This window comes from Anarhichas minor, unplaced genomic scaffold (assembly GCF_050575085.1).
Source record: "Anarhichas minor isolate MPS153535 unplaced genomic scaffold, ASM5057508v1 ptg000074l, whole genome shotgun sequence".
In the NCBI taxonomy this organism is placed as follows: Eukaryota; Metazoa; Chordata; class Actinopteri; order Perciformes; family Anarhichadidae; genus Anarhichas; species Anarhichas minor.
The window spans coordinates 7759227-7786008 of record NW_027466520.1 but is presented as its reverse complement, the minus strand read 5'-3'; the positions used below and the strand labels follow the sequence as shown (position 1 = coordinate 7786008).

The 26782-nt window shown below is 40.6% G+C and overlaps 2 protein-coding genes and 2 non-coding genes across 4 annotated transcripts; 2 read left to right on the top strand and 2 right to left on the bottom strand.

Moving 5' to 3' along the window:
• Window positions 1-13896: 13896 nt before the first annotated feature.
• On the top strand, window positions 13897-14811 carry LOC142937544 (corticoliberin-like). The gene has a single exon (XM_076080528.1). It carries the CDS (start codon window positions 13986-13988, stop codon window positions 14496-14498), a length of 513 nt encoding a protein of 170 aa, XP_075936643.1. The 5' UTR covers window positions 13897-13985; the 3' UTR covers window positions 14499-14811.
• Window positions 14812-15464: 653 nt separating this feature from the next.
• On the bottom strand, window positions 15465-20702 carry LOC142937487 (tripartite motif-containing protein 55-like). The gene is made up of 8 exons (XM_076080446.1): window positions 20069-20702; window positions 19310-19479; window positions 18444-18621; window positions 18250-18345; window positions 17441-17674; window positions 17333-17355; window positions 17005-17129; window positions 15465-16902 (listed from the first exon to the last, which is right to left on the bottom strand). The coding sequence occupies exons 1-8, from the start codon at window positions 20195-20197 to the stop codon at window positions 16730-16732; spliced, it is 1128 nt and encodes a 375-aa protein (XP_075936561.1). The 5' UTR covers window positions 20198-20702; the 3' UTR covers window positions 15465-16729.
• Window positions 20703-21195: 493 nt separating this feature from the next.
• trnaa-agc (transfer RNA alanine (anticodon AGC)) lies at window positions 21196-21268 on the bottom strand. The gene has a single exon. It is a non-coding gene; the product is annotated as a tRNA-Ala (tRNA).
• Window positions 21269-21727: 459 nt separating this feature from the next.
• Window positions 21728-21813, top strand: trnay-gua (transfer RNA tyrosine (anticodon GUA)). Its single transcript is given in 2 exon segments — window positions 21728-21764; window positions 21778-21813. It is a non-coding gene; the product is annotated as a tRNA-Tyr (tRNA).
• Window positions 21814-26782: the final 4969 nt, after the last annotated feature.

Sequence of the window (26782 nt, the reverse complement as noted above, 5' to 3'; positions counted from 1 at the left end):
ACTGTAAACACCTACAGACCTTTTACTGAAGTAAAAGAAGCAAAACCGTCGTGTAGAAATACTCTGTTACAAGTAAAAGTAATCTATTTAAAGTTTGACTTTGAAAGTAAAAATACAAAAGTATTAACATCAAAATTAATATAATGAAAGTGGAAGTAATCCCTCTGAGAATGGTTCATATCCGAATAACAGTCTAATGGATTATAATTACTGATGCATTAATGCATAAGAGTCATTTTTATGGTGTAACTGGCAGATGTAATGTTATATTGTGCAGGGTGGCTTAATCTATACATGATCATGTTGATTATATTTTACATTAATAATCTGAATCTGCAATGTAATTAACTAAAGCTTTAACATAACTGCAGGTGAGCTAAAAGTACAACAAATATCCTTTGCAATGCAGTGGAGTAAAAGTATAAAGTAGCAGTAAATAGAAACACTCAAGTAAAGTTCAAGTACCTAAAAATTATACAGTACAGGCGATGCCCTCTCAGTGTTTGCGTGTCCTCTTTGTATTATTGTATATAAATCCCTTCAACACAGGGAGAATATGCAAAAGAAACAATTCTACAAACATGTCTTTACCTACACATGAAGTGATTACCTTAAACCTTTGAAATCCAGGTAAATAGCACTTTATTTCATCAGCCACTACCGCATAAGTGAAGGCAATCGTCATCCAATCTTCAGCTTGAAAGAAATCCAGAAATAACTGAGCTATAATGACGACTTTAGGCACCTTTGCATATTTTTTATGAAAGAACACATTTTGTGAATGGTTCACTAAGCAGGGACAAACCCATAACTCTAACAGGATCAGTGGTGTGAATTATTCAAAGGACTACAAAATCCATTCATGCCATATATTCTATTCTATTTATAAAACAAAGCACATGTGCAGTTACAATATTTGCATTTGTTCACTTAATTTAAAGCTTTTCACACAGTTTGAATCCTATGAATTATATTAAATGTATATCTCTGTTCTGCATCTCTTTACCGAGAAAATGTTAGTCATGAAGATCTGTGCGCTTCGCTTTTTGTCTTTAAATACCAACTGACTGGTGCCCACCACCATCCGTGAATCACAGGGGGAAAGAAAGGACATCCATTCATGCAAAAACTAGCCAGAGGCTTAAAACTTCCTCCTCCTTCAAAAAAAAGTTGACCTGTTAGCATCAAAGACGAGGTGAGAGCGCCGGAGGGCCAGATATGAAAGGAGGGCAAAATAATCTCATCAGCACCATCCTGGCATAAATCAGACGTGATAAGCTGCTGACAGTTTGCTCCTGTATTTATAGTTGTTGTATTATATATAATTATTAGACCTACTACTGGCTGGAGGACAGAGAATTTGTCTTTTACACTTTTCTTTCCCCAGGATTGTGTGAAACACCATTGTGTTTGCTGTCTTAAGAGAACAACATGCTTTATTTATAACACGCCATTAGGTGAATCCAGGAAAATGAATGCCTAAGCGTGTAGAAGAGGATGTTTTAAGCTTCACACATGTCACCAAGGCATATAGGAGGCTTACGATAGATCCGCCACTGTGGTAAATATTATGGGTAACAGCTTCACATGACATGATTTCTCAGAGTGGAATCAGTAAAAGGGCCTGTCTGTCCAAGTTAACCCTAAGCCTGCTCATGCAAAAAAATCCACATGACTGAGCTGTTAGCTGATAGGCTTAGGCACTTTTGTAGATTACAGTCACTACTTTCTGTTTCCATGGCGAAAGGGAAATGAGCGTCCCCTGGCGAACAGAGTTTAGTTGGCTGACAGTTGAGGTCAGAGCCTTTATTGATCTGCTGTGGTTGGGACAAACACACCATTTGGCCCTGTGCAATGCCTCACAGCCGCCCGCTGCTCTCAAACTACCGTCTGCTCCGCGTGGCATCTCACACTTTGAGAAGGACAAGCCAGAAGATAAACGGCATTATCTGTTCGTTTTTTTTGCAGGCTATGGGACATAAAAAAGGGCTCGCAGCGTTACGCTTCACTTTGCTCTTTGTGTTCATTTCAAACCGTTTAAATTGTGACAAAATAATACAAAAGGTATTCCTGTGCTTGTTTGGCAGGTATTACCCATCTCTCGGGATCCAGGCCACATTAGGGTGCTGTTTGCAGGTGAGCAGGAAAGCTCACCACAGCTGTGGTCTCCCGGAAGTGCACAACCTCTCCGTCCAGGTGATGCGGGTGAAACAGTTTAGCTGGACCGCAAAAACCTGGCCGGGTTCCTAGAACCAGCAGGGCATGGAGAGGAGAGTCCTTGAGATATCATTCCAGACACATTGGCAGTGTGTGTGTGTGTGTGTGTGTGTGTGTGTACACCATCATACAAGCGAGAGCACTACGTACGTGTTTGTGCGAGTGTGTATGCGCTGCAGTGGCTCCATGCTGGATGTTGGAACCAGACGGAGCTGGTTAGTTGCTGGAGTCATGGCAACTTACAGAGGTCATCCCTCAGTTTGGTATTCAGCAGCACTGTGGGGGCTTATCGCAGTGACATCATTGGGTACGCCCTGTACTCCTTTAAGCCGGGGCCTTCACCGAGTTGCCCCACAACTTTGTGAGAATAATGATGAAACGATGAGAAGAATATTCTGTCTCCTGCATCAACAGCTAGCGCTTGTTTCTATACTTCTTTGCAGGATTTGCAGGTCACAGCCTTCCCATAGTTTCCATTCTATCAATATTAGAATTTTAAAATCGAGAAGTGCAAATACAACCATCAGTGTAATATGACTATATAGCCACCAACAAACTAATAAAGGTTGAGCTTACCAGACCTCTGTGGCACGCTCCTCACCTCTCCTTGAGGCCTAGCCCGATTAGCTGCCACTAGCATAACAAACCCAAATCTTCTTATTGGTTCTGCTGCATCAATTTTATAACATCTTTTTTTTTTAACTGCATGTTGTGAGCAAGACATTGTTATGGGAGTGCAATGCTGAATCAGTGGAGTGGTAAACTGTTTTAAAGTAAAAGCTTGATATCTTTGGAAATATGCTTCAAATATGCTTAAAAAAACATGTTAATTAGAGGATTTTTTCACCTTTGGACAGAGCCAATGTTGATGTTTCCAGTTTCCAGTCGTTGCGCTTAGCTAAGATAAGCTAATAGTAATGGTGGTTGCCTCATATTTAGCAGATCGATATGAGACATACACAGAAAAAGAGAGAGAGGAGCAGAAACCCCAACTTTTTGCCAAACCTCTGCAGCCTAAGGTGTCATGCAGCCCCTCGGGTAGAGCCTGAGAAATCCTCTTTGAAGCTTTGGTGCAGCTCCAATAATGAGGGGGCTGAGCGCCGGCCCCCACGTGAGGGGCATCCAGGGCCCCTATTGATCCCCCCCGTTAATTAGTCCGTAGGTGCACATTGGCGCATAATTAGACTGATACTGAGCTTAATGAATGCAGACAGCCACTAATTCCTCTGGGGAATTGTTCACTGCAGGAAGGATGTAGAATTTGGTCAATCAGACATTAGCCTGTTTGGGTTCAAATCATGCTTTTTTAAAATCGATATAGTTTACACAGATAACAGCTGAGCAGGATACATATGTATAGCACGTATGGCACTGCCTTTTAATGCCATTTAATGAGCACTGATCAGTCTCTGTGAAAATGTGTGAAAATGTGGCTTATAAAACGAAAGCAAGCCACCCTTATAACGTACCCTTCACATGCTTTAAGAGGGCTTTTAGCCACTAAGTGCTACTCAACTTGACGGCGACTGATTTGATGGCAATGGACCATGGGGAATGTAGGAACAAAAAACCCCGATACAGATAGAAATTGTTTCAAAAAAAAAATATGCCTTCTGACAAGTGTCAAATTGACCGTTTCAGAGATGCACTGAGGACACAGTGGAAGTGCTGTTGTCTCCCTCGTGGGCTGCGAGTCATGCACTGCTGATGTTTCATGAGGGATTTTGTAGAGTCTTTCGGACATTTCATCTGTCTGTTGAACTTAAAATACTCTTAATTATCTGTGGCCGGAACTGGAAAAGTGTTGAGTGGGAGATGCAAGTCAGGATGCAAAGGATTGTTCCAAATCAGTGACACAGAGAGCAAGTCGTTTCTTTCACTTCTTTTGACGCTCAAGCTGTTTAATTTATTCTGCTGGTGGCTCTGAAGCGTTCACATTTTCTTTTCCATTTCAATCTCTCTAATTAGACAATCCATTAGTCCATTTCTGGACACCTTACTTACACTTGATTCCCGTTTGGGAATCGCAACTTTGTTGCTGCGCCATTCAACAGGAGCTACTCCTCCCGTATCAGTCATTGTTGTTGAATGAGTCAGAGGAGCGATGCTCATTAGCAAAAGGGCAGGAGTCACCTTGCTCCACTCATCCTCAGGGCCACTGTCACTTATCGCTAACAGAATGCCAGTGTGTCACTAGCATGCTAAACATCCCTATGATCATAGGTCATAGATCATATACAATCTCTGCTCTCATGACTGTGTCCCTCAAAGTGATTCACGTCCCGTTGCTTTGTTCTCCAAAAAGTTGTCTGATCAATGCCGTGATTGTATGTCGGTCACGCATCCCGCAACCCTTTGGCCTGGCATGATGCAACAGCCACTAATTGCAAGCTACATTCACCCAACTATCCTCTCTTGTAGCATGACAGACGCCGAACAGCATCAGGATCCCAGGGGACATTCCTGAGCTATAAATAATATGGATCACATACATCTATGCAGGGGCCCTCAAGCATCGGTATGCTCGCTTTGATATGTAAATGTAATCCCTGCGTTTCCTCCCCATCGTGCCCTAGAGTTTGAGTAAGTGAAACAATTTAGAAGAATTTCACAAAGCGTCAGGTTTAGAATACTCACCCATGGTTCCTTAAATAACATTTGATCTTAATTAAACGTAAAGCATCATTTGACAATTAATACTAAAGTGGTTAGTCTGTAATTCAGATTAATGAGAGTTATGAAAATGCTTTTAATGCTAAGGCTGAGGCTAATTTCACTATGAACTGACAACTCTCTGATTTGCATTTAAAAGCCAATCGTGAGCATTAGTAAGTGGTGTAGAGAAAGTAGAAACACCATATGAAGAATGGCATTCATACAGCATTACAATTACAAATGCAAAAGTTGAGTTATTCATATGTTGATTACCTTTTTTGCACAATGTGTCAGTGTACATTTGCAAGGCAACATGAAGCCCCGAACAGAAATCATGACAGCAGGCGCTCAACGTGTGACAAAGTGTGTCAGCAAAGAGCGGCGCCGGACACAAATGGACACTTTTAAGCATAATGGTTATGTGCCTCCAAAGAACAGCCTCCAATATGAAAACTGAATTGAACTGCTTGATCTGTCACTCCATATGCGTGACAAAAGTTCTGAGAAAAACTGTAGGTTGTGACCTTGCAAAACTCAGCTTGAATGTGTGGTAAGGGCTGCCTCTCAGAAACCGCTTTTGTAAACCATCTAATGCCTGTGCACAAAGAAGCAAAACCTTGTGTAAGGAGCATAAAACCTGCACCCCTGAGAAATGAAAAGATCTGAACATCAATGAACCTTTATGGGGAGTTTCGAATCTCAGCGTGCAAAGCAGATTTCCACCTTCTTCATCCTTCAAAGAGGGATTTTATTCTCTATTCAACATACACACTTTCAGACCGTGACAGCATCTAAAGAAGGTTTGAATCTGTTTTCAAAGCAAAGTGGGATGCTGCTCCCCTCTTGGTGTTTCTGTTATTTTGTCCACACTTGCTCAGGCTCTGAGGGTCGATGCGAGGTGATGGGTTTTTGAAATGTGTGACTCCTGCTGCCAGTGAAGAACGCCGTCAAAATGAGCTGTGCTCAAGATGGCAGGAGTCAGTAATTCTCGGAGGAAGAAACATGTCTTTCATTTCCATTATATGGAGTCACTTCAAATGACTTGAGGTCTGTCACGAGACATTACCACACACTCACGCTCACACATTTACTTTTTCACTCCAACAAGCACCTCACGGTGGAAACAAACATCACCTTATGTGCTAATTATCAGGTTTTGAATTCTATTTTTTTTTTTTTTACTCAAGAGTTCTCTGGAGCACAGATTTATGGATAGTTTACACTCAAGTTAAAGTTGCTCATTGCCTCTGTGCATGGTGTCAGTGGAAAGAAATGCAGAGCGACAGCCACGAGGCCTCAACTCCACATGTACCCCCAAATAAAACCTGATGATTCAGTGTCACAGCTGATTTAGAACAGATAACCAGGATCCATTTTGTGATTCTATACATGCAGCTATAAGGAGGAGGGGTGTAACAAAGCGGCGTCTTGACTGTAATCGTGTGAATCGCCTCCGGCTATGTACAACCTACTTGTGGTTAGTTAGGCTCCTATTCCTTCTGCCCGGTTTGAAAGTCATCGCCAACCCAAGTTAAACTAAACTACGTCCACCCCGGGGCTCATTGTTATATCACACAACTCATTCAGGCAGATGGCTGCATATACTCAATCTCAGCTCAGCTTGCCGGAGGTTTATAAGTGTAAAGCATTCACTGTTGTGAGCATGATAGAAACACATAGCCATGGATACATGCACGAGTACTGGGATACAAAAAATGCAGAGAGAGAGATTGGTGTTGTGCCATTATCCAAATCCCTCATCTAATTAATGTTTACATAACCGTGGCCGATGTAATTCACGCTCGCCCATGATGAGAGAGGTCAAGGAGCTTGGGGAAGCCCACCTGAGTTGACGATCGCCTGTGTGGGAGTTGTATGCACAGCCCAGTGAACTGGACACATCAGGACTGATTGAGAGGAGAAAAAAAACAAAAAACTCGCACTCTAATTACAAAACACAGCTCGCAAACAGCGATCACAGAGCAGTTCCGTAATCAAATTGAGAGTTTGTGGAAAACTTGTTGATCGTAAAGGTTTTGGCTACGATCAATGGATATCTGCTCTCCGCACACTGACTAGAACGTAAAAGTGGAAAAAACAATTACTCAAATGTAATGACCTGAGATGAAATTCATTTCTTCTATTTACGGTATTCTGCAGCAGAACTAACTCTAAAGCAATCACAACCCGCAGCCATCACACAGCACTCAGTGAGTTTGTAATTGACTGTAATTGCAAGGATTTACTGAGGTGGATGATTGTTGTTAAGGTGAACTGTAAGGTGGGGAAAAAAAGGACCCTGCATGGCAAAAATACAATTTTTGGATACTGGAGAGGCTTTTCTAAAGATTAGGAAGATGGTACAATGTGAACCTTACAACAAAGAAGAGATTTAGGAGCGGAGGCAGGGTGTGGTAAGCGGCTTCGATCACATACAGAGGTCAGTGTTAGCAAGCAAACTGAAACTGTTAAATATACAGATTGCCTGCCATTTCAAAAGTGTAAAGATTGATGCCAAGAGAGGCCAAAAGTAATACGTGTCGTGGTGAAAATAGACCGAGTTAGATGCAGAGCTTGAACAACAGGGAAGACAAACAGGGCTGCAAATGTCTTGAGCTCTGGATACAGATACCAAAACAGTCAACTGGTATAGTAGCATCAGTACGTCGCCAGCAGGACATCCTGAGGTCTGCCAAAGCAGCTGAAGTAGAGACGGCGGATAAACTGAGGCAGCGTAAAGAAAGGAGACGGAGTTGCTTGAAATGATATCGTGGTCAACCCACGATGTGACTGTGTAAAGACCGGGCGTCTCCTCTGGGCTCAGACACAGCGGTGCTTAAACAGGATGCAAAGTCTTTCACAAGGTCAATATGCTTGGCAGCATAACAAGTGCCTGGCAGCTGCAATTGAGAGCATACAAACAGAAACAACGTTTTCTTACTCAGAAGCCAGTATATAAAACTTACTTTAGATTAAGAGTTTTTACTTATTTAACTAAAGTTAAGCTATAGGAGAGGACATCCATGTGAAAAACTGAGTTAAAAACGATCATTTATCATATAAAAAGGTATCATCACTGTCCTGTGTGTTTTTATTGTCTTCTACAGCTCCTGCAATTACCTTTAATAGCATATAAACTGGTAAGCATTCTGTTTGCTGGTTCGGTTGAGTTTCTGAACTGTTTCAGGCAGACAAGTCAGAGGCTCCAGTCTCCTATTATTGATACCGTAAGGGCTGTAGGACTGCGTAGTTCCTCTTTTCTGTCTGACAGCTGCCTCTCTATTTTGCTGATCCCTAGAAACACTGGCACTCTTGAGTCCTCCTGTCAATCAACTTGATGAATCTACTAGACGAGTCTGACTATCTGCCATCCATCCTTTCTTCTACCTCCTCTCGTCTCTGTGTGTTTTCTGTAACTCCAATTACGAGCGTCCATACTGAATATTCACACTCTTCCTCTCTCTGGAGGGTTAAGCCTGATGTTGAAAGGCTTTCGACAGAGGAGCACTCCAGATTAATGTGTGTACCTCTGCTGATTGATTCATAACATTAGTTTTATTTGACTAATTCAGCTGATTGATGCCAAACTCAGGAAGCTTTTAAATTACAGATACTCCATCGAATTAATCACAGAGAACAAATTTCAGTCCAGCAATGGTCCTCAACCCCACATCTTTAAATCATTTTCTTAACGCCTGTATTTGGAGTATCGCATCATAAGTTACGTTTGTTCTGTCTTTCTTCTATCTCGTCTTCTCTTGTGCTGAGTTGCTTTTGAGTGTTCAGCGGCCTGGTGCATTTGTTTCATTTCTGATTTTGACCTGATGATCAGAGAGAAACCAATTAGGGAACGTAGACACAGACACAAACAAAAGAAGAATGTTTGGGAACTCACTGTAGGAAACCCACGGTCATCCTCTGATCTTCACCAGTAAAACAGAGAAAAGAAAACAGAGGATGAGTCATTTGATTTATTCGAATTGAAACATAGACAGATAATGAGGTCAGTTGTGTGTGTTTTTATTGGACAGAAACTCTAATTATCTTCTGATGTGATGAAGACTATTTTTTTGTGGTCAGGTTCGTTCCCTTTCTGAACAAGGGCTATCAAGATATTCTGTGACCCCGCTCCGTCACAATATATAACACAGCCCAGCCCAGCTATTGTTTTCCTCATTAGACTATTTTAAATGCACTCTGCATCTCTTCTTGCGCAAACACTGCTGATTTCACAGCATCTTCACTGGCTTGCATCCTGTCTAACATGGTCGACATCCATTATGTGTGCCATGGGGCGAAGTTGCAGCTGACATGCTTGGTTGAAGAAAGGAAGAAACGACCACGCTGCCTCAGCTACACGGCCTGTTTTCTCTCATTAGGGCTCGACTTAGCGATAAATACATCCCACATCTAAAACTCTATCTGCTCTTCAAACAAAGCAAAACGACTGGGAACAATTTTGCACTACATTTAGAATACTAAATAAGAGGAAACAATTGTTACAGAATAAGAGCATTTCAATCTGTATAATGGCAACTTTGATTGGTCTGATGATCTTATTTTGGATCTTAACCCAGATAAAAAGTCCTTGCACAATCATATCGGAGTTAACAGATCAGACAGGTCAGACAGACCAAAGAGACAGACATCCACATAGACGGGAAGAAACTCATTCACCCATTTCAGCCTTTATGCTTCTGATTGTTACGTGGAATGAGAGGCAGCTGCGTTGAAAGAAAAAGAGATTTTTCAGGCGCTCAGAGGCAAACTAAGTCTAAAATACAGAAAAGCGTTAGAAATGTTTCTTTTCTCCGGCTGTCTTCTGTCATGTTGACCTGAATGATAACTGTCAATGCTGATGCATATGATGTTTGTCAATCATTCTGCTGAAATAAAGAGTTATAAGTGATTTAAACCTCAGTCTTGAGACTGTGCGGGGAAGAATCAACATTATATGTTCAGATTAAGGGGCCCCTAAGAACCAATTATGTTCAAAGTGTGTTATCGAAGAGCAAAGAAAACTGGGTTTCAATTTTGGCTGAATGACTTTGCCCAGGATTCCTCTTGAGATGGCAATTTCTGTCACATGATGAAGCAGCCAAACCTACACAGTCCAAGAGTGGACATCTGCTGCCTCATGCTTTTGAATAAAACATAATTTGTCACGTATCACTGAAATAAAACATCACTTACTTTAATGACATGAACTCATCCGCAGACACAGGACGTGTATTTCCTGTAACGCTTCAATATATATCTCATTTCATGAACATGAGGATAAAATAATGAAACGGGATTTCTTCCCACAGTTGCAAGCATGCCAAAGATCTTCAATACGCATTATAATAGCACTATGCAATCTATGAACGAGCAAAGTCGGTGTAACTTATTCGACAATCCAGAACATTTCATTTGGACTAAATAGTGAGATACACTTCCTGCGCCAGTGCTGAATAAGATAGCATTTTATTCATTTTATAGTTAAAATAAATGTAAAATCCAGATGTTGACCAGTGACGTGGCCTATCACAGGATTTTATAGTCCTGTCCCTTTTGTCCTTTTCCACACCAATATATATGTATAAAAATATGTATACAAAAAAAACAGCCAACAAACCCCATCCTGTTGCTGTAAACAGTAACTAGCACACCGAATGTGCGTTATATAGTCCTGAACAGATTGAACATTTACAGCAACATTTATTGTTTATTATTAACATTTGGAGTAACCTTTGCTAAAGAAACGCAGCTGTTCTTGGATTTTTTTAAAAGGCTTTTTATAAAGATGGAACTATATGTTGTGACCTGTTTTAAAAGATTTACGCCTTCATAGGAACAAATAGGCTCGGGGCTGAAAGCCATAGACGAGGTAGAGACATCAGAAAATAATGAAAGATGTTGGTTTGGGTGTTTTTACAGGATTTATTGAAAATATGACCTATAATATAATGGATTTGTTACAGTATGCATAGACAGCTGGTTCGGTAAGTAAGCAACCACTATTTAATTTAAAGATAAGCTTTTGTAAATTAAAGTGATTGGGTTGTTTAGACTCCTAATTGTTAATTTGAACTGGAACATCCACCCATGGTTGTGAACAAATAGAGAAAGCAATTATGCATTATGGACAGCTTTGCTTCTCACGTTCTCATGTCATCATGTTGAGCATGCAAACCTTAGGAGAAGCTCAATAAGCCAGCTGTCTCACACCTAATTTCTTCAAAAGGTTATCATCTCAAGCGCTTCAGAAGATGGTTCTATTTTATCATTTCAAATGTCTTGCTTGAGAAATGCAGAAACATCCATCAAGACAAATTCAAAACAGCTCCTTTTCAAAAAAAAAAAAAGCAGCTGAGTTGCACTGAAGAATACGTGAACATCAAGTAAACCGGAGGGGAAACTGGTCAGCAGCTTTCATTCTGCATTATTAATGAGTCTGTTTAGCCTTAAACTGCCATGACTGAACATCATCACACATTTAGATAATTAGTGGGCTGGTTTTAAGAAAGCTTTGTGTGGTTTTGTTGTCAATTGTAAAACCATAAATGACATTTCTGTAAAATCTTCCATCTCCTTTTTCTTAAGATGAAAGGCCAAGCTCCCACTTCTATTAGAGAGGTGTTTTTATAACAGTTATATAACCGGCCAATAAACCAGAAGGACACCTGAGCTACAGTGCTGAGGTCAGGCGGTGGTGTAAGTGTGGAGCCCTGGGCTCTCCAGCGATCAGCACCAGAATACCTGTTCATACTCAACAGCCAGAGTGACCTTGTTTTGCTAAATGAGTTTGTCAAAGTCGAGCAGAACACCGGAAGTATTAGGAAAAACACAGCTCAATCCGGCAGGGAAAGCGGTCCAATTATTTAGGAAGGGACAGTCTGTGGAGAAGCACTTGTCCTCATAGCAGATCGCAATTAGAAAGGCAAATGATCAATTAAAAGAACCCGTTGCCATGGAGAGTTTGTTTGTCTGACAGTGTGAAATCCTTTCTCAGAAGCACATTGAAGTGTCAGGTATGGAGATTCACGTTTACTCAGCATGTCCAGATTCTCATCCAATCATTTGTTTTGTTTGCATTTTCTACCTGCAGACACAGAATCATTAATGATTTTTCGAATCTAATCGTCTGAGAGACTCGCCCTCATTGAGGAAACAAAAGGATAATGATGAAAGCCTGAGTCTTTTCCGGTGCGGCATCACAGGAGAGGATTTCATTCCCAGTGATCTGTGACAGTGATTTGAAAATGAAGTGACGTGAGTTGACCACGAGCAGTCACTCTCTCATCTGGCGTTGTGTTTTCTATTTGTGTCAGCTAACATGTGTTTCTCATGATGGGACCTGACACCTCCTCCCCTCAAGCAGCACGGAGCATGAAGAGTGGCAAAGTGGAGAGGCTAAAGGAGAAACAAGTTCACGCCAACTGCAAATTACACTTTGATCACCTAAAATGTCTAAAGATAACATGTGATTTTTATAATGATGGCATATATGCTGAAGAAAAATCCACCTTGTACTTCATGACTACATTTACTAAATCACATTTTCTCCTCTCCTCTCTCTTAAATTGTTTTTTTTTTTGTACGTCAGTGCACAGTATGTGCTAAATTACTTAGAACTCTGTATATAATGTATGTCTGCAACTCAGTTTTTCCCCCTGGCTGAATGTCTGGGTGAAATGGATTTACTGTTAAGGATTAATGGGAAGATTTTTCCCACATTGTGAAAGGTGACTTAACAAATATATGGAGTTTATGCTTGAGTGGAAAAGTGCCAACTTTTAAGAGTTTCCACAGACATTGGTGTTAGTAATGTTATTGTATTGCACAATAGCTGAACTAAGTGTGAAACAGACAAGTGAGAGTTCTACTTTTTTTTTTCATCATCAAACTGTTTAAGATTCTAATGGCTGATATGGGCCTCCAAAGCGAGGTGGCCGAGGCCCCCAGTGACAGAGGTAGTGACGTACATGCAGCAGCAGCAATGAATCACTGGGAGTCAATGCCCCCCCAGCTGGGTCAGCTGGGAACCCGCTGTGGAATCATTAGTGTGGTAACAAAAATAAAAATAAACAAAGTCAGTCCTGCAGATTCCACCAAATTGATTTCAAAATATGTTAAGTCTCTGTGTCACTGTCACTGTGGCAGAGTTGATCAAAAATAACACTCACTGTAGTTTTATGTTTGATAAGGAATGTTTTTGTCATGCAAAACATATTTAAAGATTCTGCACATATGTGACTGAGACACAGAAAAAAAACATCATTATGTAAAACTTATCTTGACTTAAGTCTTTTCACTTTTGAGCATTCGCCTCTCGAGTGAAAATGCCAGCAGGTGTGGCACCTATAGGCCTATTCTGAAGGCACGGAAGGAGACGCTGGTGCACGCGCGCGCACACTTACTTATGACTCATCTCGTCTAAACTAAAGCACTTTGTCAGAGGCGTCCATTCACGTTACACCCAAGCAAGAACGCGCAGACTCAATCTCAGTTTGGAGCGCGACACTTGTGAGGGTGGCTATATAAGTCCATTCAGCATCTACTCTTTAAGTAACTGTGTACTTGTTTCTTCAGAGAAGTGAAGGAGGGAGGCATCTCGCCAACTACCTGGCAAACTACAAGGCTGTACTGGACCTCCTCTAAAGATTGAAGGTATGAAGATCTTTTTTTTTTTCTGCATGCATTATTTGGATTTCTCTCATTTTTTCTCGGCAGGACTTAATTTACCAAGTGGGTTTTGTCCTTAGTGATTGCACTGCATGTTCAAACTTGATTTTGTTTTATAAAGCTGGAAACAAGTAAAGATAGCAGGCAATCATAATTCAACTTCCAGTGTTTATCCATTACTAAGCCAGAAAACCAATCTCTCTTTTCGGACTAAATAACCAAGACTATTTCGTATAACTAGTGCAGATTGAAGTGTATCACAAAATCTCTCAAAACATAAATAAGCAGCAACACTTTTATTTAGTTCCAACACAGTTGCAGAAATGCGATGCCTGTTTTATGTGCGTCAATTCTTCCTTACGCTGCACAGTTTACACTAGAGTTGGGATTAAAAAATATAATCCAAGTTTTTGATTTTCTTCTCAGATTCCTGTTGATATCCTGACATGAAGCTCAATTTATTTGGCACCACCGTGATTCTGCTAGTTGCCTTCTTACCGCTCTACGAATGTCGGGCTATTGAGAACCCTGGCGGTGCCCTGCGCGTCCCAGCTCCCCAAACCCAAAACTCCCAGCAGCAGCAGCAGCAGCAGTCTGGCCCCATCCTGGAGCGACTCGGAGAGGAGTATTTCATCCGACTGGGCAATGGGGACACTAACTCTTTCCCATCATCGTCCATGTATCCCGGCGGATCACCTGCCATCTACAACAGAGCATTGCAACTCCAGCTGACACGGCGTCTTTTACAAGGGAAAGTTGGAAACATCAGGGCGCTCACAAGCGGCTTCGGAGACCGCGGGGACGAGTCGATGGAGAGGGGAAGGAGGTCCGAGGACCCGCCGATATCCCTGGATCTGACCTTCCACCTGCTGCGGGAGATGATGGAGATGTCCAAGGCGGAACAGATGGCTCAGCAAGCGCAAAATAACAGAAGAATGATGGAGCTCTTCGGGAAATGAAGACCTCTTTCCATCCGCCAAAGATCTCCCTTCTCTTTCTTTTCTTTTCTTTTCTTTTTGTTGCATTTTGACCATCAGCACAAAACATGCTCTGTACAATATAGTGCTGCTTTATCACTCTATTATTTATAGCTTTAACCTCAAACTGGAGCGTAAACGGGCTTGACTTATAATGATCCGATTGTACCGTGCCATTTTAATGTTGGTGTCAAATATGTAGAATCACACGTTCTTCATATTTGAGATGAAATGCTTTTGGTTGAGACATGAAATACTGCATTGAAAAAAAATGGCGTTTTGTTTTAAATTATGAATCCTTGTATTTATGATATTTATGTTTGTTAATAAACTTATGTGCAACCAGTCATTTTCTGTTGTGCAAGAGAACATCTTATATCTATATTTTGTAATAAAAGTTTAAAAGCAATGCTTAGACTTCTCTGTGGATATCCTTACATATAAATTAATAATAACTCCCCTGAAAATTAGCTATTACCATTTACTTTAATCACTAATTGAATTAACATACACTTTCCTAATGTTTCTTGACATATAGATTTGTAATCTTACAGAGCACAAATTGAATATAAGTTGACCGTAGGTTGAGAGAGCAAAAATGGCCACTGCATCTCGAGTCTTGCCTCCACAAATATTGATTTTAACTGAATATAAAAACCCTATATGGTGTAACCATGGCATTGCTCTGGAGCCAAGTCGTGGGTTAGCGCTGTGCCTCCTCTCTGACACACATGAAAAGAGCTGCAACAACGACAATTTACCAAAAGATGTTTCTCAGGGTGCTGTAAGAGCGCCTGCAGTCATGCAGGTGAAGAACATCCATACAGCATTCTTTCTCCTAAACCCTTAATCCTCATTAAGCAATTCGCATTGTACCAGCAAAGGGCAACAACGGACAGCTGAAAGATGCACCACTGATAGCTAATGAGTGTGAAAGACACCGTGTGTGTGCGCTTATATCCATGTGTGTGTGTGTGTGTGTGTGTGCACACTGTGCTGATCTTTGACCCATAGTGTAACTAAACAAGAGCTGTGGGTGTGAGTCATACCATTCAGTTTGGCCCACTTAGCTACTTGGGGCTTAGTGCTGCATTGAGTCCATTTGTAAAGGATCCAACTCACTGAGAGACGGTGTACAATTATTAGGTGGGACTCAGTGGTGGACTACCTCAATAGTGGAGTCACAGCAAGACGAGACCATTGCAAGGCAACAAATAGATAACTGGAGGTTTGAGGCTCGCTGCAGTCTGATATGTACAGTAGGTCGTAGGCAGGAATGGCGTCACAACCATATACTGTAGAGAACAACAAGCTATAAAAATGATCATTTCCTAAATGGATTTCCTTTGCCAAAAATAATTGGAAATGAAAGCGAAGAAGAGATAAAGGACAAGAGTCTTTTTCTTTGCACATGCGCACACACAGACACACGGGGGTGTTACATAAAAAAAAAAAATGTCATTTGTAATTCAGTCCAGGGGGAGGCGTGAAGTACAGGGATACATGGTACAGTTGTATTTTTGTTAATCCAACATTTGAGAAACAGTTTAGGCGTTTGTACAGTTCAGTTTTAATGATATATAATATACTGTTACATGTCAAAATGTGATGCTTTGTCCATGTAGGAAAGTATACCTGGGTTATACAATAAAGCATACGACACATAATACAGGCTGTCAAGTGTATGAAAGACTGAAATGTCACTGTGAGAGTTATTCATTCTGCTACCTACTCATAAAGTTATACCAGTCATAAAAAAAAGAGTACGACCGGGAGGGAAACCCGAGGCCCTCTTGTCATGCTCGCTAATTAGTTTAAGCAGTGAATCCCAAAAGGTCAGCTACATAAAAAAAATATATGAATTCTGGAAATAACCACCTCACAGCCTACTTGTCATATGTAAAAAAAAAAGCAAGAAGGAGCCAAAATGTGTGTTTAACCAGACAAAAAACATATAAGATCAGTCAGCATGCAGTGATGCACGCCGACATAATCCCAATATTAGACAGAGAGAAGGGAATTGAAACTTCTGTCTCTTCCTTTAGATCTACCTCGGCAACTCAGAGTTTCCCTTCGGCGCAGATCTAAATCTGTCTCGTGTTCCCCAATCTGGGGGGAAAAGTATCACAACTGACCTGAAATCAACATCTAGGAGCAAAAAGAACGTATCGTTGCTCCCGGATTAGGTGTTTTTCTGGGCCGGCGGCTGACAGCTAGGAGGAGGCAGCGCTCTTGGCTGCGCTTGGGGAAGAGTTACTCTGCTGCGGGGCAGAAGGTTGGACGGAGGCGGCTGTGACAGCACTGCCTCCCGAAACAGTCTGGGCCCCCTCGCCTTCCTCCGTGACTGCTTCTCCGTCCTCATCCTCTTCGTCCTCGTCTTCATCATCTGTAGAAGAGAATATAGCAACAAAACAACAAAAAGTCTGATTACTACAAGCCGGAGCTGTAAGCATGCCAACTGCTGCCACCGCCAACTCTGCCTGTTCACCTTGGAGGAAGTCGAGGCCGCGCAGGGCCAGGCCCTCCTTCTTGAAGTCGGCGGTGTAATGATCCATATTCTCATAGCCACGCTCAACTTTGTCCAAGTGTGCTGTACTGGATGCTTCTGCAAGCCTGAGAGCAAAAGGTGCAATGTGCATTATTTATGGTGAAAAATAGTCAATGTAACACTTGTTATAAATAATCAATCTGTAATGTTCAGCACGTTCCGAGAGTTATTTCGGGACGCCAAATAATCTTAAATTGTCAATATGTTGTTTCATACTATACTGTATTTCCCCTATTGTCGGTGTATTCTGAGATGCACAAAGACTCACTTTTTGAGGAGAGGCTTTGTGTTCTGAAAGAGACAGAAGAGAGAAAAAAAACTAAATATGATCAAATATTGATAAATGTTACCATTTTTTTTTGGTGTTGACTCTGACCTGTAGAAATATAGCCATTTCTGGCTCCTCCATAGTCTGGATGCCCAACTCCACCATCTTACAGCTCTCCTCCAGATGGTCTCCATACTTCCTGGTCAGGCCCCGGATATAGTTCACCTTCTCGTCCTGTTCGACGGTCACCTTCTGACCCATCTCTCTCTTCTTCCCCTCCAGGATGGAGTAGAGCTGGTCAAACCTCTCACACACCAGCGTCTTCTGCCTCCGACCGTTCTCCTATACATCCACCAGTACGAGACAGAAGAAGACACATTCATATGAATCATTCATCGCAGTCTTATGGGGGAGAAAATGTATGTAAATGCTACTCTAGGGTACAACAGAGTTAAGAATATTCAGAAAAGTTAGTCATAGTTGTTGCTTTGTGTGTACTGTCTTCATTCTGTTTATTCATCCTGAGTGACACCATTGAGGGTGACACATGGGGGACTGGACTTCCTCCCAAATATGTCCAACTGCGGCACGTGAACTATAGGAAAGCTGTCTGTCAGCCCCCCCCCCCCTGTCAATTTACACTGCTCATTTTTTATGTCAATGGGCCAGAGGCAGAGTAAAGTGCACTCGCTAAGTGCATGTCGAAGAAAATGTGGAAAAGAGAGTGTAAGACAGACCGAGGCACCAAAAGATTAATTTCCCCCCTCTGCGCCCACATCTCAGATGAAAGCAGACAGAGTGGCAGCGACAAGGACACGTCGCGTCTATATGTGCGTCTGTGCAGGTGAGTGCAGGTGCATTAGCGTGTGCACAGAGCGAGGCTTGCTGCGTGAGTGAGCGGCCAGTTGGACACTGACCTCTATGGCACGACAGGCCTCCTCTAGCTGACTGATGATGCCTTGCATCCTGTCGTTGTTACCGACCACCATGGCAATCCCGTCACTCAGCTCCGTCTGGGGGGGGCAAGGACGTGGCAGGGTAAACTATCAATATTTCTGATACTCTCATGATAGACAGTATTGAGGATCTCCATGAGTATCTCAGGCCTCACCTTCTTTGACTGGTAGATGCTGGTGATGGGCGCCACCTCACAGTCTTTGTGAGCTCCGAATACCTTACACATGGAGCACGTGGGCACACCGTGGGTCACACAGTAAATGTTGATCTTTTCTTCTTCGTGAACATCACACATGGGCATTTCCTCCTTTCTCTCCGGCGCTGGCTTGGTGCTGTTGAGGTTTAAAGAAAACAGTATCATCTTCCTGTCTGGCCGCACATTTCAGTGCATACTGATGTGACATGCAATGTCGGTTTGATAATGTCACAGGTACACATCTCGGTATAGCTTATTGACGATCCATCAGCGCGGCCTTGCCGTGCACATTGCCTGTCAGCACTGTGATCAATACATCACCATTACACTGTGTGGAATACAGGTGTCGGTGCACTTGTGTACCGTTATGTTTCTATGGATGTCTATCTTTCCTGTATAACTCATACTCACATTCTCAGGTCAATTTATAACATAAAAACAAATCAAAATATCAGTAAAAATATCCGTAAAACTTACAAAAAATCTTGATCCAGTATGAGGTTGTTGAGTGTTGTGGATCTTATGTCAGAAAGGCCTACAGCCAACTACTCAGATCAAGGAAATCATCTGTGTGGATGGATGACTAAAACCAGAAACCTGTCATCCACTCCAGCTCTCTGACTCAGAAGCTTCATGCCATCGCACCACCAGTTTATCCTAGTTCTCTTTTACTATCATCTTTTCACGGCCCGTTGCCTGATAAACAAAGCTTTTCTCCGAACTCTAAAGGTGAAACTGTCGTAAAGCGACCGCCATTGACTTCGATTTTGTCTTCTGTCAAGAGAAACTGAACAGAGCACGTCTGTGTATCTGGTCTGTTTCACCTGCTGGACTCCTGTTTGAACATGTCAATGATGTTCTCAACCAGCAGGTTCCTCTGCAGCCCGTAAACACCGTGCCTGTCCAGAACCACCTCGTGTCTGCAGGACGGGCACCGGAAGCGGCCACCGGACGTCAGTGAGCCACCTCTTGTTGGAAGGTATGGGTTTGAGGCCTGTAAACAAGCAAAATTCAAACCTCATGTTGAGTATAATGGGACACGGTTTTAACTGATAAATCAACCTCATTTGCAACAACGTATGAAATTATTTCACTCAATAGTTATGAAATGTGAATCCAGTGAAACAGCAATCAATAATACAAAAGTAAAACCCTAAAAAGACTAAAAACATTGAACTGTCTTGCTATCACTCCCAAACCGGTTCACATGTTTAATGAAGGGACTAACTCCTGACAACTACATCTCAAATTTCCCAAGCTTCCAATGTTTTCTGATGCTGGTAATGATTAATTATATCCGTACTGTCTGTAAACACAGCCTTACTTGTTCAATTGTGATCAGTTGTGACACAAATCTTTTCTGCCTGAAATACTCTCCATTTATAGGAGCATATTATAAGCACGTACTCTTTGTTGCCCAAACAGTTACTGGTTTGGCCTTGAAGGAAGGGGAAGTTAATCCAAAGTTAGTTTGATAGGCTTATATAAAGCTAAAGCAGTGCTCCTCAAGTTTAGAAATACTTTCCCCACAATGTTAAAACTATCTACTAAACTGATCGGTGGCATTCTCTTCAGTTGCTTACCTGAAAAACATCGTTGGCACATTTTCTGCAGAGGTTGTGCTGGCAGGGCAGGATAACCACAGGCTTTGTAAACATCTCCAGGCATATAGGACAAATCAGCTGTTTCTCCAGGTTATCCATGGTATCCATTTTTGACGAGTGCTTTTAGCAGGAGATTAAACAACAACAAAGCCTTGTTAGATAAGATCACACAAGTTGGTAACGCGAGGAACAAAAATCTGTTTCTTTAAGCTGTCTTCTGTAGGCCCGAGTCAGGCTAGAGAGAAGGCCTGCTGCTCTTGTCCTGGCGGGTGTGGGCTCCTATCTAGCTGGTGTCAGTTCTGTTTTTAGCAGCTACTGCCGTCACGTCAAAGGTTGCCATTTTTACCTTGCCCATATTTGAAACTGAGCAGGGGCAGTACCGAACAGCTGCCGACCAAACTCACTAACATGCATCCTCCACACTGTTATCAGAGGTGACTATTTGTGCAGTGTATGTTAGAGGGTTTAAAGGAGGTAGAGGCCTTACATCACATCTAGAAATCAGTTATTAAATAGCCGATAAAAAATAATGTCCAGGCTACCATGAATATGTGGGTTTACGTAAAATGCAGTATCACCAACATGCTCCTACCAATTAAATGTATATTTTTGCCTGTAGTCCCTGAGCTTATAAAAGATGATTGTAATGATGTATCAATGCATTAGTTCTCATAACACAATATTATAATATATAATATAAACAACAATGTTAGATGGACAGATGAAGTTATATCTGTGCTATATAAGTAACTTTATATACTAAAAAGTCAACAAAACCATGACAAAATGTTTACCCTGGTAAATGTTAGCCTGATGTTAATGCTAAAGTTTTAGCATAACGTGTCGAAGCAGCAACTTTATGCACCAAAGGGACAATGTCCATATCCATCAAAAGGTAGGTTACCTAACTTAAAACGTTGGTTTCCTAACGTTAGTTACACACAGCAGGAAGGGAACTTTATTTTTCACAGCATTAAATAATTGTGTCTTCTGTAAAATAAGTAGTTTTAAATCAATGTAAACCCACCTCGCCCAACAATAGTTGAGTGTCCATTTTAATTTTTATTCGTGAAAACGAATAAAATGTCACAAGAAAAAAGCACCTTTGGAGAATGCGGGCATCGATCCCGCTACTTCTCGCATGCTAAGCGAGCGCTCTACCATCTGAGCTAATTCCCCTTGAAGTCAGTGACGGAGCAATACCCCGTTTTAACGGGAGTACCTGTCAGTATTGTGTTTTGCTAATATCTCTAAAAATAAATACATGAAGGAATACAGAAATGTAGAAATTGATTTATTTATTTATGTCCTGTTTAGGTATCAACTTTTATTTATTTATTTCAGCATTTAAATATTTCTGTATTTATTTCAGCATTTATTTTATTATTTTATGTATTAATTTCTGTATTTATACATTTATTTATGCATTTATCTATTTATTCCTGTATTTATTTATACATTTATTAATTAATTTCAATATTTATATATTTGCAGGATAACGAACGAAAAAAATGCCTACAGTCGAACTTCATTGTACATATACACAAAATGGAACTATGCACACGCAATTGAAGCTCACGTATTAAAGAAATATATACATCAATATTTTATATCCAAATATTGACGATGTGGCATATCCCTTCGATAGCTCAGTTGGTAGAGCGGAGGACTGTAGTGGCTACATAGTAATCCTTAGGTCGCTGGTTCGAATCCGGCTCGAAGGAGATTCTTTTTTTTCCCCTAAATGCCATACAGTTCGTGGAAGTCTTGGCGATAGAGGGACTGTTTGCTAACAGCGAATCGTGGCTCGCCATTTTCATCCATCTGTGCGTTTTCCAACTAACTTTGTCTTGATTGGGAGAAGTTGAAATGTAGTGTCTTACATTTTGCTGTTTACTGTTCTGTTGATATTACTGATTATATAGCGGAAGGAATCGGATATGTCCTCACCCCTAATTGCCACAACGGTCCTCTGTTGACCTAGCATCAATTAGACATCGTTTGAAAAGGATGAGCAGATACTTTGGAGGAACGATCCTAGTTTTTTGTATTGCAGTCAGTAGGCATACTGCATGATCTGCATGTTAACTGAAAAACAATCACACCTGCAAGCACTCTGTTCAAAAGGGAGTTAAAAGGTGATTGTTTAGTGTCTGCTTCCATTTGCAGCTCATGATGAAACCAAACATTATAATTTGCTTTGACTGTGAAATGGCTTACGAATTAGCTGGAAACACATTTAAATAGTTGACTCAAGAAATAATAATTAGTAGCCTAAGTCGTGTTTTGGACTGCAGCACGCATCTTTGTTTTTAATTACATTATATCTTTTGCATGCTTGCATGCTTGCTTGCAAATGCTATCGGCTGTCCAGTGGTTCTCATCAGTATAGTAATTTAGATTGGAAATTGAAACGTCTGTACTCCAGTAATGGAGTGCTTAATTGCAGGCTTGTATTTGAGTGTTTTAATTTATCTAAGTACATTGTGAGGCTTGAATGTCTTCTCAAGGATTGGCCGATGAAAGAAATCCTACAAAGTGAGGACATTTTGCTGGTCTTTACAGGATAAAGGAAATATTCTTGAGTTAAAAAAAACCATACGTTTTAAGTGTCACGATGTTGGCTAAAGGTACAGCATATAAATGATTGCTGCTGTTACTGAAGGTATATTTATTGACTCAAAACTTTATGTTTCTACATTTTTCAGGAGGAATCTCCCCTGAACAATAATTGTTTGCCCATTTATTGTTCTGCTCATACTGTTGCTTTTTCTACAATACTGTTCGTGGGAGTCTTGGTCTAAAGTTTCATCCAACATGACATAATACGGCCACATGGCTATACTCACAATACTTTTCACATGAGCATGTCAGAGTCAGTGAGTCATAAAAAACATTTTAGACACGTTTTCACTAAAATTAAATGTCATTCTCAAGCCACCTTCTCTAATTTCTCTCTCTCTTTGTTTCAGTTGGTGTCAACTGAGGGACAACAAACCACAGGTTTGGAACCTAATACGTATAATCACTTTTATATCCAACTGTCAACTAAAAAGTGTGATTTGTAAATCAGTGAAAATGTAAAATAGCAGACTTGTTTCCTTTTGCCATTATATATATATAAGTATAGGCATGTGTGCTTCACCCGAATCCTCCTTTCTTATATATATATATAAGAAGATGTTCTTTTATGTCTTTGCGATTGACGTGAATTCATAATTTTTAAGCCATTACTGTCTGACTGATAATATTGCCGTGTCTGTCGGTAAAAGTGCAATAAAGATTGAAGATTGACAAATTAAGAGCAGCATGAAGATTGCTTCGGTGAAATGTGAAAGCCAGACAGAAGCTGCCAGTTTAAAGAGCTCCGTGCTACTCTCCTGTTCCTCTGCTTTGCTCAGTGGTGGTACATGGGGTTTTGATTATATAGTTAAAGGGTCTGCAGGTACTCCCAAAGTCACAAAATACACACCTGCGCTCACACACGACCACACACATAAAGGTCTACAAGCTCACAAGCAAGATAAAAAAGTGTACATGGGACCAGAATAGGGTGCAGAGCAAAGGGGGCCATCTGTTCTGTTGAATATTTCAGTTAGGTGGGAGTCATATTGTATTCATACAGATGAGCGGTTGTTGCCTGTGATTTAAAAGGTCTTTGTAAGCATTCTCAGATAATGTGGTCTATTTCTGCTTTTCATATTTGTTCTTAAAAGACAGAGTGAAATGATATTTGGAACCTCAAAACATCCCTTGGGGTAATAAAAAGTATCAACATATTCTACGTAACTAGGAATACTGTCACCTTGCTGTAAATGGAATCCTGTTGAAAATGACTAGTAGGCCTACCTAGTCATTGTAAATGATCAGTACTTCAATGTTGAATTTCTTGGGATTATCACAAATAAATAAGTGAAGGTAATTATAAAGTAAGGTAAAAAGTATCTAAAATAAATGTAAGCAGACACCACTGTTATTATCATAATTGGTATTTCTTATATTATTTTATGATTCATTATATTGAAAAAGTAAAGTTGGCTAATTCATAGGTGAAATAGTTTGTAAGGATTATGGACAGTTTACAAATATATCTGTAATACTAAATAATAATACACATTTAAATGACAATACAGACTTGTTTTACTACTATCATCACAATGAGGCAGTTTAGTATGGATAAGACACTGCAAATATAAGTATGGTCACACATAGTGGATATGCATGATAAATGAAATATGAACCTTCAGTTTTGTAAATGCCCTTTATATTTTCCGTCATAGTTACTCGACAATAAGAAAGATGAAATCAAACAGCCAGATTTCCACACGGAGTTTTTATGTAACGTCCTCTCCCATACAATGACGTAAAAGAGACGTCAGTCTGTTTTAACAGTCGCCGCTGCAGCTCATTGTCTAATATGCGCTCAGCATTCGAGTGCTTCTCTCCGCCCGGCTTTAACCTCACACCCTCTGCACCATAAGAAGTGCAGTCCACATTGCCTCCTCTTAGAATCCAAAGTGCAGTGAACCAGGGTGATTTCACAACATCCAGCAGCTGGGTGTTTACACACCACGAGCCTGCCTGCATTGCACAGGTTACATGGAGGGTACAGTAAAGATGATGAGTAGACATTATGAGTCCTTGAACGTTTACTCTCACGGATCTCTGAAGTTACTTAGTTTCTTTTTTTTAGCTTGTGGCTGACACCCTAAGAGGAGACGATAGAGAGACTTAGGAAGGTGTTGAGCAAAGTCATCTTTCTTTTATACAGAGATAGTGTGAATCAAGCAAGACATTCTTACAGTTGGTGTGGTTCTGTTGTTGTTGCTGCTATCACTATTTTATTTTATTTTTCGAGCCATATTTAAAAAACAACAACAACAATGCCAATCAATGAACAATCTGAATGTTAATGCTGATAAAAAGGAGCATTATACTGTAGTTTGTACTGAGGAGCTGTGGTAGTAAAGCCCCACTGGCCCTTAATACAGTAAAAGAGTGCTATCTAGTGGTAGGAAGAGGACAGGCTATGTCCAGTAGATGCACTACTGCATATTCACATTGCTGCACAAAGAAGGTTGTGCTTCAATGATGTGATACACGGTGGAGTGCTAAACCCCAAAAAAAAGGTAACACATCCCAGATTTTAAAGTCTAGGTCGACAAAATACAAACATTTCACTTGTTTATTTGGCTCACATCCCATTATGGGCTTACATTGTACTTGTGGTTAGGCTGTTGCATTTAGTTGTTAGGATTAATTTCCCTTTGTTTGTGGATAGAACAGGAGATCTGATTACAAACCAAGAAGCCTACTTCTTTAAAGTAGACTTGCGATATACCCTAATTAACCTCAATGTGTCTTTAATTAATGTTTGATCCTAAAAGCACACTGTCATTGTAGGTGCTCCTTTTCACCACAAGGTGGCTTCAAATACACACAACATATTTCTAGGTGTTTGTAATGGCATCTAATATATAGTCTAAAAATGCTGTTTGTTTCTTAGTATTCAATCTGAGGGTTATATCAATCCATTTTAATATGAGTAAGATAACAGGTGCATATATATAGTGAATTGTGATGAAAATGTAATTAATTGGTTAAGGGAAATATAAGATGTGCAGTTACATCAAATATGGCATTTTAAAACATCAGCAATATTTGTGTGTAGGTGTGCTTGTTTACAAATGCACATATATATATATATATATATATATATATATATATATATATATATATATGTCAAAGAGCACTACAGGCTTCAAACTGCTGTGTGGGCAATTAAGCAATAGATAATGACTCCTGTGACACTCACAGTGTTGTCAGAGGGTAACAGGTAAATCAATTAGGGACAGCATGGCGGATTGCAATTTGTCTCCAGAGAGCTCTCAGCAAAACAATAGTCAGGCGGAGTGGAGCCTCACAAGCACATACCTGTGACCTCAAGGGCAATCAGCAGGTATGCAGTTCACCCGGCTTACTAAAGCTCCCGAGGCCGAGGATACAGTAGTTAAACACAGTTTTAGTTTGCGTGTATGTGTGAATGTGGCAATAAAAAAAAAGGTCTGTGGAAGAAATGAATAAACAAAAAGTCTTTTTTCCCCACATACACTTAGAGGAGTGAGTGTAATATATGCGCTGTCCTGTACACACACACACACACACACACACACACACACACACACACACACACACACACACACACACACACACACACACACATGTGACGTGTCATTGACACAGTCCAATGCCACATCAAACAGCTTCAGAGTTGTCTGGCAACAACAGGTTTGTAATCTGAATGCAAAAAAACAAACAGAACCGCCCATGTGTGGTTGACCTTCCCTTCTATGTTTGCTGCAAATACCTTGTAAAAATCAAGATGTGAGTTGTTAGTCGTTTACACTAACACTTCAGGAAAAGTAGCAGTTAAGATCAAATTAAATGATTTTAGTGTGTATTCTTATAGCCACAGGGCGTTACACCATCCAGAGTGGAGAGTAATTAATTAGAAGTAGTTATTGTACTTGTATATGTCTATATATATAAACACATTCTCTGAAAACGATTTCCACTACTTTGGCAGGGTTTGTGTGGGAAATACATTCTAACTGTTACTCATACTCATTAAAACAGCTAGTTTCGTAAGTTCCCCTTTAGTAGTTTCAAAAACCAGCATCTCGCTTTAAATAC

What these genes read in the sequence shown, in the direction of transcription:
- LOC142937544 (XM_076080528.1), top strand. Translation starts at nt 13,986, where the DNA reads ATGAAGCTCAATTTATTTGGCACCACCGTGATTCTGCTAGTTGCCTTC.
- LOC142937487 (XM_076080446.1), bottom strand. Translation starts at nt 20,197, where the DNA reads ATGGATACCATGGATAACCTGGAGAAACAGCTGATTTGTCCTATATGC. An exon ending in GTGCCAACGATGTTTTTCAG is followed by an intron (nt 19,480 to 20,068) that starts GTAAGCAACTGA and finishes GCTTGTTTACAG; the next exon opens with GCCTCAAACCCATACCTTCC. An exon ending in TTCAAACAGGAGTCCAGCAG is followed by an intron (nt 18,622 to 19,309) that starts GTGAAACAGACC and finishes AAACCTCAACAG; the next exon opens with CACCAAGCCAGCGCCGGAGA.